General features: G+C 38.1%; 1 protein-coding gene and 1 long non-coding RNA gene across 3 annotated transcripts; one reads left to right on the top strand and one right to left on the bottom strand.

Annotated features, from left to right (window-relative positions):
* The first annotated feature begins 1,729 nt into the window (after positions 1–1,729).
* On the top strand, positions 1,730–9,646 carry tspan34b (tetraspanin 34b). 2 transcript variants are annotated; one of them, XM_028024072.1, is made up of 9 exons: positions 1,730–1,985; positions 3,331–3,370; positions 4,684–4,758; positions 6,228–6,443; positions 7,904–7,978; positions 8,069–8,176; positions 8,265–8,396; positions 8,499–8,591; positions 9,182–9,646. In XM_028024072.1, the coding sequence occupies exons 3-9, from the start codon at positions 4,702–4,704 to the stop codon at positions 9,239–9,241; spliced, it is 741 nt and encodes a 246-aa protein (XP_027879873.1). In that variant the 5' UTR covers positions 1,730–1,985; positions 3,331–3,370; positions 4,684–4,701; the 3' UTR covers positions 9,242–9,646. The 2 variants fall into 2 exon arrangements, with proteins under 2 accessions (XP_027879873.1, XP_027879875.1); XM_028024074.1 differs by lacking the exon at positions 3,331–3,370.
* Positions 9,647–14,124: 4,478 nt separating this feature from the next.
* Positions 14,125–15,252, bottom strand: LOC114148659 (uncharacterized). The gene is made up of 3 exons (XR_003596317.1): positions 15,082–15,252; positions 14,936–14,998; positions 14,125–14,668 (listed from the first exon to the last, which is right to left on the bottom strand). It is a non-coding gene; the product is annotated as an uncharacterized LOC114148659 (long non-coding RNA).
* Positions 15,253–15,893: the final 641 nt, after the last annotated feature.

Here is a 15,893-nt window from a genome sequence, read left to right as displayed (position 1 = left end):
TCTGTTCTGTTTTGGATATATAGAATGATGATGTTGTATTTGAGCCACACATGATGTCACTGTAATGAGTCATAATGTAACATGAGTCAAAGTAATATGTAGTTGACTTTGTTTGTATAGCAGTAGCTCAAAACCAAAGCAATTTTAATGCACTTTTGAGGACGAGTGAGTTTAATTGTCCTCCATGTAGCGTGGAACTCAATTCAAATTCCATTCAAATCAATCTGATTGGGACGAAAAAAAAATCAAGGCCAGTCATACTGTGAGGTTCAGAGCAAATTATATTCCGTCTGAATATCATCAAATTATTTAAAGTTGGCAGAAAGTTGTTTAAGGTAACCAAGGTGATTGCATTGAGCCATTGTTCTCAGTGTGGTCTCATATGCTGAATACGAATATGTATTCTTATTCATATGCTGAATAAGAATTTGATCGAAGTAGAAAGCAGGCGTGGGCATTTTTCATATCGATTATCATTTATCACGATAAATATCTTGTTGTGATAAGACTTCTCATGAATCCTTGTCACGACAAATTCCAGTTGACGATTTTTAAACCCCTCCAAAACTGTCCGTGTTTCAGGATTGTTAGCTTTACTATTTTGTCTACCGTTTGTTCAGTGAGAGTATCATATCCAATACCAATAAATTTGAAAATATGTGACACAAATCACACTTCTTGAAGTGGCTGGTGTCCCAAAGAAGAGCGTTACATATGGGAATGTTTTTCCAAGAGCTGTATTTGTGTTTGTGGGGCTGTTATCGCTGTGTCATGCAGTCACAGTCATGCCTAAAGTTACCTGAAAAAAAAGAAGCAATAAATAAAGTTCTTATTGTAACTTTCAGCATTATCACAATAGTACCACGAAACATTGTGAAAAGAAAACTCTTTAAGTCCATTTCGCCGAATCCTAGTAGGACTTAACTTATTTTCCATGAGAAGAAACTTCTGTCAGAACCGGGACAGCAGTCTATGGTTTGAAGGGGAAACGCATAAAGGCAACAATGAACCAGCGGTACTTTTATGAAAGAGAAGAACAAATAGAGCACTTTAAGGTAATGGCAGCGGCCAATCCCCTCGGAGGTTCATCCCAGAAAGACACACAGCTAAAACACGGAGGCGCCAGACCAGGGGAACTTACTATGGGAAAGAAAATACTCCTTTCCTTCCTATTCCCAACCAATTTAACCGCAGTAATAGCAGCTGATTTTGCTATTTTTGAGAGAGCTGAACAAAAAAAGATAACATGAGACGGAGGACAGTGGGTACATTCAATAGTAATAAAGAAAAAACACACAGACAACTTGCTATCCAATTCAATATCCATCATGACACCATTACTTCAACAACTAGTGGAGATGACACTGAGCCACTAACACTCCTCTTTTCTTTTTGTTGTGCATTCAAAATCTGCAGGTCTGGTCTAATGGACAACATGTCTAATATTTCCTAAAACTAAAGGAAATATTAGACATGTCTGAAACTAAAGCTGTGTTTCGTGGAGCCCACAGGAAAGCAGACAGATATATTTTCATCATTTGCAAGCCCTTTGGTCATTTGCATGCCTGCTATAGGTGAGATTGTGTGGCGGCGCACAGGTGAGTTTTCCCTTCCTCTTTCTTTCCCTCCCTCTGGAGTTGAAAGGGTCCAGCTCCATGGTGATGTGACATTACTCAGCCGCTTTGGTCACACCCACTGCACACACCCTCCCCTTCCTAGTAGCTATAACCAGTCAGTAGCCTCAAAATAACATGATACTGCTTAGAAAGTACTCCCAAAGCACTTTTGTGTGCAACAGAGTGACAAAGGCAGAGGGAAACTAAGGAGACAATGAACATATTCTGGGTCATTTATTGAAGACAGAGCGATCTTGTGTTCCTGTGACCTCACTGTGTTCTCCCACAGCAACAGCCAACCAGTCTCAGTAGTGAAGGTAGAGACTGAAGCAAACCACAGAGCTTCTCACCGGACATCTACTGCAGCAGGTGAGTCACTCAGCTACCCAACTTAGTGACTTTAGGCATGTGGAAGGAAGGGGTTCGTGCAGTTGGTGTTTTTACACCAACCGCATGAACGGTTGGTGTAAAAACCATGGTATGGTGGCATGGTGAGGGATCCATCCAACAATGATCCTTTGTCTCCAGAGACCTGCCTGCCTCTGAATGAAGCCCTTTGAGATTCATCCATCCTTGTTTTTGATGGAAGTCAGAAACAGTTCGGTTTTCCCGATGCAAGACGAGCAGTCGCAAGCTATGCTATACTCTTGGTACATCGTTTAAAGGTGTTCAACCACAAGAGCCTGCCTTTTTGCATCTCCAGTATGGGTTTTTTTCCTGCTTGTGGGTCATTTTCCAGACTTTGCTGAGGTACTGTGAGGGACTTCCGTGTGACTTTAACTTGTTAATACATCACTTAGCTGATTCCTTGGTGTCAGAGTTCAAGTGCTGACCACGGGGAAGCAGGAAAGGTTTCTGAGCAGGAAAAACATTGCTGGAGTTTCGGCGGCTGTCCAGGTAACAGCTGGTTACATTTTGTACACCACCTGGCCGGTGAACGTATGATTAATTCGAGGCTTTCCGCTGAGAGACCAAACAACAAACTCCTGTTTTCCTTGAGGTACACATTTTGTAGGAAAGGCACATAAACAACAATCTAGGCGATAAGAGGTCACGGGGGATTGTTGTTCTTAAAAAGAAGCTTGTTGCTATAGACAATAGGGATCTGCCCTGTCTTTGTCTTTGGGAATACAATTTATCTGTTATGTTGCGCCACACAAAGAGCACTGTTTCCCCGTCTTGGAGGTCCAAAGACGTGAAAGCTTTCAGAGGAGGCGATCTTAAAGTGACTCTGGACGAGTAGTTGGTGTGAGATGGAAGGCCAGTGTTTCTATGTATGCTGATGACAAAGTGCTTAAGTGTTTCTGTGTCAGCATGAAATATTTTAACACTGACAAAATGTAGGTACATAAAAAATACACATATGAAGCTGCTCTCAGTGCCGTATTTGTTTTACTCTCAGGTTGATATAATTTTTGGATCAGTTTACATCCCCATTTGGTACTCGCTACCTACTTCCTATTTCTATTTTGTGCCTGCAAAATAAATGTTTCCTAGCCTTGATATAATATATAATAATAATATATATATATAATTATATATTATTTTTATCTAGTCATTATATATTAGTTGGGGTGATTTTTCCTTTCACCTCCTTTTCATTTCATACTTCATCAGTTTTGTTTGCTTCGAACCTCATTTTTTCCATACACAGAACTAAAACTTCATCTATTTACATTTGTTTCCTGACAATGTGTCAATTTCTACCCTTCAGTGGGACGTTTGGACCCTGCTTCGATAACTGATTATTAAAGGTATTTTTTTTCAATACAATACTAATAGTCTACTGTGATAAATGTGCTTTTATGACTCCGAAAAATGACATCTTCCAAACGGAAGTCCCTCAGAATTAGTCAACTGGGCGAAACGGAGTTTAAACTGAATTGTGTTGTAATGCAAAGTTCAAACTGAGTTTATTTTATGATCACTTATTGTCATGTTTGATCAAATTACCTAACTACACACAAAAACAAACTGATGTGCTTTGGTCTAAGTGTATGAGCCAGCTTGGTGACGCTTATGAAATAAGAGTACGAACTGATGAAAGGTCAAACTGACCTTTAACCCTTTTCAAACGGACAGAATTTAAAAATGCAGAAGTACATAAATACAAGCAAACATACATGCTTCCTGCTTCCATTTGATACCGTTTTAAATCCGTTTTAATCAAACTCCATTTCAATCCTGGCGGTTCTTATCTCTGTTTGTATCAGTCGACTCAATTGAATGCTGAGAGATTTCTGATTAAACAAAATCAGAAATGAGCGGCCTCCTGCCTTTGGATCACATTTATCATCCATAACCACATCTCTCTCCCCAATGCCTAATGTGAATTCCTAACAATGGAAAACTGGAAAATGATGAATCAATGATAAAAACTAGTTTTAATCATTGAAGATTCATCAACGGCTTTCTTAACTGATGATCCAGTACTTTTTATTTTATATTTATTTAAATTTTTTTTTAAATATAATGTAATCAGGTTATCAATAGAAAATCTGGTTGTATGATTAATAGGAAGTTTAAGAAGGATTAAGAAGTTATTTCTAACTTAACTGGCTGAAAAAGATCAAAACTTAAATCACTATAAATAGGATGGTGTTGCAAACATTTCCCATGCTATTGATAAAAAAAACCCTGTAAAACTAAAAGATCTTTAGTCTGAAGGATCTTGTTAAAACAAATGTGATACTTCCTGTATCGTCATCCTTCCTCTACCACACGTGCAAGGAAGGGTAGTAAACGCTACATAAATTACTAAAGTTCTTTAAATAGTTATGAAGCTCACAAACAAGGTATAAAAAACAGAGTTATGACATAATTTTTTATTCCTGCCCTATTTCTCCCACCTAACAGCAGAAAGGGCCTCTCCCAAAGTCTAAAGTGTTCAACAATGTAGCACACTTGATCACAAAGGGTTCAACAATGTAGCACGCTGATCAGATGATTCATACTGAAATGCCCGTATTCTGTCGTCATGATAAGACGTATGATAAAAATACTGACAAATCTATGAATAAAAGTTTGAGTAATGTCAAAACATCTTTTTTTCCCCCTGCCTTTATAGGAACCATCAGCTGTAAAAATGGGGTGTTTTGGATTCCTCAAAGCCATGATGATTGCTTTTAATGGCATCATCTTCGTAAGTAGCTTCGACTTTTCATACTAATACTCAGCTTTTAATTTCGCAGGGACATCCGTGTGTGTGTGTGTGTGTGTGTGTGTGTGTGTGCGTGTGTGTGCATGTGCGTTTGTTTGTAATACCTTATGGGGCCCATTGTCCTGACACATACTACATTGTGGGGACCCACTTCTCCTTGTGGGGACCAAAGCCTGGTCCCTACCAGGGGAAACGCTGTTTTTGGGTCAGGGGTTAGATTTAGAACTAAGGTATGAATTGAATTTTGGTTAGGGTTAGGATAAGGGTAAGGTTTATGCTGTAGAAATCAATGGAAAGTCCCCATTGTGCATGTGTGTGTGTGTGAGACCTCCATGTGGTATCACACAAAGCCACAATCTGAACAAAAAAATCATGCAAATATAGAGAGAGGACATATAAATATGACATACATTCATCAATAGCTCCTTGTGAAAGACACCCAAGAGGATTTGAATAGGACATTACAGTATCTGAGTGAGTTTTAACCAAACATTTAACTTGAGTCAGCCAGATACAGTGTCTGCAGTCCGAATCCTCTCAGGTTTCCAGGAAGTTAAAGGAGCACCGTGCAGCAAATACTGACATCAAGTGGCCATGTTGAAGAATGCATGGACCTCAGATTCTGTCCATTATAACAAACTAAAACTGTAAGGAAAATTACCCAATGTAGAAAAAAATAGTGTTGTGGCAGAAAACTTTAGATTTTAATCAGAATATTATTTCTGTGGAAAAAAAGTATTTTATTTATGTCTTAATTCTTAGGATTTGTTTCTCTCTTGATTTTTTTCTGTGTTCATTTAGCAGTATGCTTTCAACAAATTAGAATATCATTGAAAATCCCATTTATTTGGGGAACTTTATTACAAATTGAAACACATTACATAGATTAACTACATACAGATGGAGGTTTGAAAACTTTTATTCCTCTTAAACCTGATGATTTTCAACTTACAGCTAATAAAAACATGACATTTTAAATTAGAATATTACACCAGACCAATAAAAAGTATTTTTACAGAAGTGGGCTATATGAAAAGTATGTTTAATATCTGACTCAAGGTCATTAATTTCAAAAGGGACTTTTGATCTGTCAAACGAGACTCATCCAGACGTATTTTCTGATTTAATGAATTTGACTGTGTATAACTTTGATCTTATAGTTCAACCAGAATGATTTTCAAAGAACCATAAGTGTAAAATGTAAAATTCTAAGGCTAAAGATGCAGATAGTTGGTGCTAAAAATCAGTCAACCGTACAGTTGTGGTGTCATTTATTAAAATCCCATTGAGAAACTTAAATTCTCATGTTTTTACACCCAAAATGAATTGCCACAGTTGGCATTCAGTAGTGTTCCAGTATTCAAATAATTTTGCATGTTTTTTTTTTTTTGCCCTTGTTATCCCAGGCAGTCTAAGTTCTCCACTAATACTCCATCTTCTCTCCCATTCAGTTGGCCGGGATTGGCATCCTGGGCGTGGGGATCTGGGTGAAGGTAGACAGCGGCTCCATCTTCAACTTCCTCGGAAAAATTGACAACGTCCCACCGGAAATTAATCAGGTGCTCAACGTGGGATACCTGCTGATCGCCATCGGTGCCCTCCTGGTCGTCATCGGCTTCCTGGGCTGCTGTGGGGCCATCAGGGAGAGCAAGTGCATGCTGCTGCTGGTAGGCGTTTCTCAAATTTCACTACTTCAAAATTGGTGAAGTTTCAAAAGTCAAAAGACCCATTTGTCAAATTTCACCATTTGAAAAGTGGTGAAAATGTGTCAAATTTGAGGAAATTTGATAAATGTAATGATACGAATGCAACGAGATAAACTGGTACATCATCCAAAAGTTATTATTACAGTAGTGCAATTTAAAAAGTGACACGTTTTCTGTTTGTCTTTCTGATATTGGCGTATCAGCTGACAATACCCCGAAGTTCTGCTTCTTAAAATATCTTAATGTTGTTTTACACAAATAAAAAGTGGAATATTTACATTGAAAAGTTATATTAACACAATCGTGAGTAACGTAGGTAACGTCACAGCTGTCCAGCAGACAGCTACCGATAGCCTCCATAAGAACAGCAAGACAGAAAAGGTCAGTCGTAATGAAGCCTGCTTTTCACACAATACTTTGTCTACCAATATTAATGGAAGGTTTAGTGGAAGGAAAAAGTGCAGACAAAAAGTGTTCAAACCACAAAAATAAGCACAGTTTTGCTTAGGAGAGATTCAAACTATGTTTTAAGTGAAGTTCACCTCATGACGCCTCAGATAAACTTTCCTGTTCATTTCTGACTCTGACAGTCTAATAAAGAACGATAATTAATAATTAGCTCATGCTAAACAGGGAAAAGTTAAACCCTCCATATGTAGAGGGTGGAATGAAATCAAATTGCAAATACCTGCTTATTTGGCCCATCACTGGGACAGGTCAACCCAGGGCAACACAGACATTAAACACGCAAACACTCATTCCTAGGGGCAATTAAGAGAGACAAATAAATTTGGCATGTATGTTTTTGGACTGTAACAGGAAGCAAAGAGAATTGGATAGACACTGCAAAGAGAAAGTCTCTTTGGTCAGGATTCGATCCCAGGACCTTCTGGCTACAAGGCATCAGTGCTAACCACTTCACCATGTAGCCTTCATGGTGTAATACACATTTTGTTGGCCTGTTGTTACAGAATTAAGTTACAACTTTCATAAACTTTAGAGGAGAGATGTCCTTCACAGGATATTTCCTCGTCTGATTTATTTTATGTGGTGGTCCGCTATGTGCAATAGTAGCAGGTACAAAGTATATGCTAGCATATCTAACGATTCACATCTTATTGGCACATATTCATAATGAGGTCTTTCTCCAGTAGAGTTTAAACACATCAGACAGGTGCGATGCTAATAGCGATTAGCATCACAACAATTAGCAAATCCTACAGTATTTTAGATTCGCAACTGGGAGAAACTCAACTTCAATGCTGTCATTCCAGTATCTCAGGCAATTACAGCCCAGTGTCGGCATTTTATTTCAAAAGGTTAATTTATCAACATAAAAATATCAGTTCCAAGCAGGTTTTAACTTATATTTTTTAATAAACTGCCATCACTCATATCTTTTAATCTGATCTTCTTCCCAGTTTTTCATGATAGTCTTGCTGGTTTTCATCGCTGAGGTGGCGGGGGCGGTGGTCATTCTGGTTTTCAGACCTGTGGTAAGTGACTGAAGGAGTTCAGACCAAACGACCTTCATAACAAGATAACGTGAACAGGAGGTAACATCTAATATTGTCTGTTTTTGTTAGGCAGATTCACTGTTTGAAAAGGTTGGCACAGCAGCAGTTAAGAGCATCCAGAAAGACTATGGCAGCAATACTGACATTACTGGACTGTGGAATACCACCATGGACGGGGTACACGAGACGTCTGAACCTACGATGAGTTCTCCTTCACAGCGTTTCCCATCAGCTCATCTGATCCGCTCTCTGTCTCTCTCTGCAGTTAAAATGTTGTGGATTCTACAACTACACAGACTTTACGGGTTCCCCGTATTACACGGCGCACAACAATACCTATCCACCACGCTGCTGCCTGGTCGTCAGCCCATGTAACGCAACTATGGCAGACTCAAAAGTAATGCTTTTGAGTCTAGGAGACAATCTCACATTTAGTTATTTAGTTACTATTAATTAATATCTGCTGTAAATTAAAACGTTTGTGTTGTACTTTCAAAAGATCGCAGATGGTTGCTTCCCAAAGATCAAGAAGTTGATTGATAGCAACACAGTGGTGATTGTGGGCGTTGCTCTAGGGATTGCTGCTCTGGAGGTAAGACCCCAACTTCCAAATTATAGGGGGAAAAAATTATTTATAGGAGATAACTTCACTATCATAGAACAGAGTAGGGCCATGCTAATCAAAAATAATAGTAAAGAAAGAAATGACAAGAACAAAGGCATAGTATTGTAGAATTTTGGCAATAAAGATATTAAGAGGACAAAGTCGTAAATACGAGAATAAAGTCGGAATGATATGCAAATCGTTGCAATATTGCGAGAATAAAGTTATATTTTTATAACTTTATCCTTGCAAATTCTTTTAATATTATTTTCTTAGCGTGGTCCTTGTACAGTGTTGTATCTGTTCAGTGTTCGTTAAGTAATTTTATTACGTTAGTAGCATAAGGGCCATACTAAGAAGGAATAACAATAAAATTACGAGAATGAATTCATAGTATTACCAGTAATACTGCAGCTTTATTCTCATATTATTTCAGCTTTGTTGTCGTACGACTTTATTCACAAAACCTTCTGACTTTATTCTCGTAATTTCATTTATTTTTTCAAATTAGCCTGACCCTAACACTCCATTGTATCCATTCAGCGTTCATGAACTCATATTATGTTCGCTCTCCTCAGATTTGTGCCATGATCGTCTCCATGACGCTCTACTGCAGAATAAAATCCACCAGGGCCTAATGAAGAGCAGGATGTTCTTCTACTTCCTGCCTCATCGGGGAAAACACCGACTGCGACGTCAGGTCTTGTGCAATCGAGGACAACTGAATGATATTTTTTACTACATCTCGATTTATGAAGTAGATTTAATTTATGGATCTAAAATATACATTTTCTGAGAAATCATCAAGAAATCCCTCTTTCCATTGTGTATATATGAAAGAGAGCTAAAGCACTTAACACGTATCCAGTTGTTGGGGAATTACACGATGCAGTTCCTGTAATAATGAAGCAAAAGCTGGTTGTTGTGCTTTGGAGGTGAATGATGTACGAGAGCTTCTTGTATGATAAATGTAGTTGAGCAATAGTTGTTTGTCGTAAATTGATTTGTATTTGCAATAAAATCATATATTTCCGTGTAAAGGGCTCCGACTGCTCTGCTGCCGCCAAGTTATTGAACTTGTTTAAATGGAAAATATCACAGCTGTCATGGTTTGCGGTTGGAGGTGGTGAGGAAGACGCTGTGGACTCAGGTTGAAATGAAGAAAAGGATGAATTTAATGATAAAAGTCAGAGATACAAAGACGAAAGTCAGGCAGCACAGGATGAGCGGAAGGCTAAGAGCTGATAACTGGCAGCTCAATAAACATCTGACAACTGACTTGACCCAACAAAGAACAAGGAGCACAGGTGGGATTAAACACACAGAGGGTAATCAGGGAAACGAAACACAGCTGGGAACAACGGAGGGAGAGACAGGACAACACAGAGGAACGATAGACACAGAAAAAAAACAAATAAAAATCTAAATAAATCACAATCGGCCTGTCCATTGTCTTTGAAAGTAGATCGGTAAATTTCAAACCGTTGACAAATAAAAATAAAAAGTTTTTGAGTAAAACTTCCATAATGCAGAAAGGAACTACCATATATGGATGGTGATGATGTCACATTATGTAACAGCTGTTACCGTCTGTTGTGAACAGAAAACAAATCTATTTTTTGAAAACGCTGAATGCTCTGGTATGTCGACAAGGCATTTATCGGACTTAGTGAGCACTCTTGGCTTCCCCAAAGATTTTCTCTGCAGGAGACGTGGGTGGGAGCCATGGCAACGGAGAGGCGAAGAGGTCAGACTTATCAGGTTTTTTGTCACTTTTCTTTAAACTTTACTCTTTCACCGACATGGGACAAACCAGGTGATCTCACATTACTTTTGACAGTACTGTAATTTAATGCATAGCTCAAATAAAATAAAAAAATATTGACTATTGTCTACATCCCCAGATGACATCAACATGAATGGTTTTGTGGAAAAGAAATATTAAAGATGATACAGGAGTGAAAATTATGCTTAACGAATGAAAAGAAGTGCATGTCTTTATCTGGCACTACAACCAACTATTAAGGGAAACAGAAGGAAAGGAAATTTCTTCTCACAATTTCATAAGATGTTGATGGTCAAACAGCAGGTTCTCTTCTGAATTTTTTGCAAAATGGATTTTGGACTTGTGATTAATTCGTCAGGAATCGGGAGCTTTTTGTGAGAACAAATGAATCAGACAGGAGAGAATTAAACTCACACTGTCCTTTAAGTCCTGGACTTTATGCATCATGCCAGAATAAAAACAATTTCATTTTAAAATGATTCTGACATTAAAAAGAAAAAAAAAAAAAAGAAGTAACTTCAAGTGTGCAAAACACACAAAACACCACACTGTACATGTTTAACAAAAATGGAAGCCAAAATGCAAATCCTGTTGGATATTTAAGTCTAGATTTTGATTTGTTTCCATTCAAAACTCTGATTGGTACGGTAAGGGAATTTTATTTATGTAGCACGTTTTCAGCAACAAGGCAATGCAAAATGCTTTACATGAATTAAAAGGGAATACAAACAAAATAACAAACCAAAAGAGCAAAAGAAGAAAAAGAATCTAATGTTGATATAAACTATGTAAACTAGGTGCTCCTGTTCAGGGTTGCTAAGTTTCCTCTCGTCTCATTTTTGGTCCCATTTTTATTTATTCTATTGCAGATTCACTGCTGTGTGTTTCTTTAAAGTCACTCATTGTTATATACTGTACACATAAAAACAAAATAAAGGTCATTTTAATACACACACTGTGTTTTCTGTCTGTCTCTCTCTCACTCACGCACACACACACACACACCCCGACATGCACACACATTAGATGTACGCACAGACTCAGTAGGAAGTCCAGACAGTGTTTACTCAGTGAAGTGTAAAGTCAAAGAAAAAAAAAAGTGTATGGAGTAAGTTGGTCAGGGTACACACACAAACACACATTGTATTTCTACCCATAATAGAAAAATGGAAAGATTTCCATTCATTTCAGTTCCTCCATTTGTATCCAACCACAATAATGCAGCAAAGCACATTTAACAGTACATTATTGTGAGGGAACGCAAAAGAGAAAAAAAGTCCTCCATGTCCCCTATGGGGCTCCGTAGACTACAACCAGTCACCAAGGCAACAGTTTGAAAAAACGGACTTCAGCTGTAGAGAACATGCTGTCAGAGTTGGTGGAAGACACAGAAATGCCTCTCATCTAAGTTGATAAGATTGGCATTGGTTGGAATGGGAGGCAGACATTTACATAAATGGACTGTCTGGGACACTGAGAAGTGTCCAGTCTTTAAGTTTAAGTTCTATTTTCTTTTGTTTCTGAAGAAGTGGCATCTGAAATTATTCACATAACCACAACTGCTATTCAGACAGTTGCATTTGAAATGAAATAATGTACTAATCCATGCTATCTGTCAGATTTTGCCGAAAATGAGCGAGACTTACACTGTCGTTTTCTTTTTCATCCTCCTCTGTGTCTCCCTGCTCTGGCAGCTTATAAAGTAATTCACCATGAACCACTTAGCAACAAGTGGAGGTCTCACAACACAAATCTCCTACAATCAAAGGTACTTTCAAATTCAAACACCTCTTCTATTGCTGCTGCCCATTCGCCTGCTTCCAATGCTGCAGTCCTGTCGGTCTCAGATTTCATCCCCTGACCTTAACCTGGGTTTTTCTCCTGAAGTTTAAAATCGAGGACCAACATGGGGAAAAGGGAGAATAAATAAACTCTGTGTTTGCTTTTTATATAATGATTCGTTTAATGATGTCAATCACCTTGCGTTGTTAGACAGTGGAAAGATCAGTATGTGGTTAAAGTGTGTTGGTGTGTATTACTTCCCAATCAGCAGCACAAATTTCTCTGATTCCTTGAAGTCCTCCATGACAATTCAGTCACTCTGCAATATTAACAAAATAGATAAGGTCTAAGATTTAGCATGTTATCTTGACAACTTGGCAGGTAACAATGGAGGTAGTCGGCAAGTGTGCAGTTTTTTCGCCCTCCAGCAGGAAGCTGGGGGGAACTGGATCGTCACGTTTCAACGAGTCCGTATGCAACTAGAAATGCTCAGACCTCTGCACTGGAGAACAAAGCAGACGCTACGCAACCCAGAAGAGCCAACAACAGGTCAAGGCTCAGCAGTTCGTCTATATCTCATGAACAAAATTTTCATCTTAAAGATGAAAATGTGCACACTTCGGACAGGTAAGACGTGTTTTGAGAGAGGAATGTATGAAGCCATCTATGTGAAACTTAAAACCACCTGAACAGATAATGTGGCCTCAGGTTTCATCTTTCTAACACCCACAACGTTTAATAGAAGGCATTTAATAAATAGTACTGTATAAACGTCGGTCTGTACTGACTAAGAAATGATTTAGTCAAAAAGTGAATATTGACCATATGTAGCTGTAGCTTATGCTAACCTCGCAGCAGTTAAAACAAACAGTGTTATTTACATGAGCAAACTGGTTCTGTAGTCTGAGTGAAGTCATTAAACCAGGGGTTTGGTTCGATGAAGTCTGACCAGGTCATGACCTCTGCAGTTGTGCATTTCCAAATGGCGACCTGTGAAGACTGATGAGACTGCTTCTAATCTATTCTCTAACCAAACTGGGTCGCCACCAGTGTTTGGTCAAAGCGACTCAACTTCACTTTCAGAAGAATAAATTTAGCATTTGGGATGAAAGTAAATAAAAAACAAACAAACAACAAAAACAGCAGCTTGAGAGTATGCCATAGAGTGAAAAGGTAAGGAAGGAAACATTACCATGTGCAAATGATCTTGCATATCTATACTATCAATAATTCCAATCAGTGAAAAAAAAAGGACTATTTACAACAAATATGCACACATCACTGGCAAGTGATAAGTCTTTGTCCAACAGAAGTCCTCGCACCCACATCCTCTGGTTATTAGTGAAGTGCTATTAAATTTTATATCTATAAGACCTGAATTAATCTTTGTAAAGCCCCATTTTTTTTCTTTTTCACTAATTATTGGGAAAGCCATTAATGCTGCAGATTAATATGCACAGAGAAGCAGTCTGGATTTGGTATACATCACTGAAAGTAATTAAGGATGTGTGTTATTGTGAGGTGTTGCCCGGTAGGAAGGTAAACACTGCCCTCTTCAGGCCATCTGCCCCAGCTGTCATTGAGGTCAGTTTTTCTTTTGCTCCACAATAATCCATCCGAACATTGCAACATGGTTGAAGTTGTCCAAATACCCGAGTGTTGTGCTTCAAGCGAATTCTGTTAATTTATTTATTTTCTAATGGATGTAAGTGTTTCAAATTTTTTTAGAAATAATTCGTAAGTGGGAGGAAAAAGAGGGGAGAGACTTCTCTTAGTTTTTTTGTTAAGGAGGAAGAAGTGAAATGATGAACAGAGGCTGGAGTGAAGGACAAAACTACTGTTTACTTCTTGTGTGGTTGAAGTTTAGCTCTTTTCCAAACTGCTTATTTATTTCAAACGGGACAAAGAGCGTTACAAAATATGCTAGTTTTATTTCAAAAATATACCAGGTAGCTGTAGCACTATTTGATGTTTATAATGTAGCAGTACTTAATGCACTGAAGGACTAGATAGCTTCTGACATCAGAAAACTAAATTCGTCTGCTGGAGCTGTCGTCAGAAATCAATAAAACAATACAAGAGAGTAACTGTTTCAATACTATGTATTTTTTTTAAAGAAGAAAATTAAATAAACAATACAAAACATACATGGAAACCAAAATACAATAAATATATACACAATACTGCAGTTGATGTTCTAATGTGCACAGAGTCCTTCACTTTTCCCCACTTGGTCAACACAGCGTCTGACCGACACACATTTAAAAGTCCATAGTTTGTTTATCCAGAAACTTTAAGGGAAATGTCCAAGCGCAATTCAGCTCTGATGAAAAGGGTGAATAATGGGTAGTGTGTCTGTGTAATGAGAAGGAGGGGAAAGTTCATGGACCATCAAACTCCTACCAGACCAGTATGGAGTGAAATTCGGTTCTCCTGGCTCCAGCCAGATCTTAGAAGCTCGCCATCCTTTAACCCCAAAAAGGGGAAATCACCTGGCCTGTATTAAAATAAACAGGACCAGTCAATTACCAGCCTGCTAGTTAACTAGACTTATTTCAGTTGTACACATAAATAAATGCAATTATACATAAATAAATGCAATTATATCTACAATCAATTATTTAAGACAAAGATATTTAACATTTATCACATCATCTTAAACACATATTGCATTTAAAAGTTAGGTTGTGTGTTTGATGATCACACAATTTGGCTATCACCATCAATATGTCAAACAAACAAAACATTCATGTTCACTACTCACCAATTCCTTTTAAAGATCAGTGCATGGCAGCTTCATGGCTCCAAGCTCACTGGATATTCAGATCTACATAGTTTATATTGTGAGGTTTTTTAAAAAAAGAAAGTACATACAAACAAAGAAAGAACCAATTGTTTGACAGCACAAACCTGCAGCTCCTTTGTCTCCAGCTCTCCCTCTCACAGCTGATTGGGAAAGCTGGAGCAGGCCTGAAAAACCTACTTCAGGTGCAGTGATTGGCTGATTGCACTGTGTGACTGACTGTCACTCTAACCAATGAAGTAGCAAAGGTGGGACTAAGGCAGTTTTTACCCTGGGTTACATCGCCTACTAAGAAGAATAAAAAAGCCACATAGCAAAAGATCAACTCGTCACTGCAATATAGACAATGAGTAAAAAATTCAGAATGGATTCAGTGTCTTCACACACCTGGACTAAACAATCACATTGTGTATGTTATCAGAAGTGAATAGGTTTTAATGTTGACTCCCATTTCATCACAATGTTTTATTCCGGCTTCACTGAGTCAGACTGAGTGTTTTTGTTTAGTTGAGGGTGAAAAATGAGCCCAGAGTAAACCGAAGTGTAAAGATGTGCAATAAAATCATAAAGATAAGTCTGGTGGAGCTAACGCTATCCTTGCTAACCAAAACCACCATCGCTACAGGTTACTGCCATCCGCTTGCAAATACATGGAGATAAAATGTAACACAAAAAGGCACAGATGTCCAATTGTCCCTGTTTGGGTCAACATCAGTAATAATTTGAGATGATAAGCCTCTATAGACACTGTAGCGGTCTATTATTGTTTTGGTTATTATTGTAATTCTTTCATTTTGTTTCTACTTTTAACTGCAAAACAAATGATCCATTGGGGAAAATAAAGTTTATCTTTGCTTCTTTTTTTTTTAGATTCCTCTGTTGCTCACAGACACAATGTGAGACATCCCCCTCCACTTTA

The sequence above is a fragment of the Xiphophorus couchianus genome, chromosome 7 (assembly GCF_001444195.1).
Source record: "Xiphophorus couchianus chromosome 7, X_couchianus-1.0, whole genome shotgun sequence".
NCBI classification, from domain to species: domain Eukaryota; kingdom Metazoa; phylum Chordata; class Actinopteri; order Cyprinodontiformes; family Poeciliidae; genus Xiphophorus; species Xiphophorus couchianus.
This window is presented reverse-complemented; position numbering and strand designations above follow the sequence as displayed.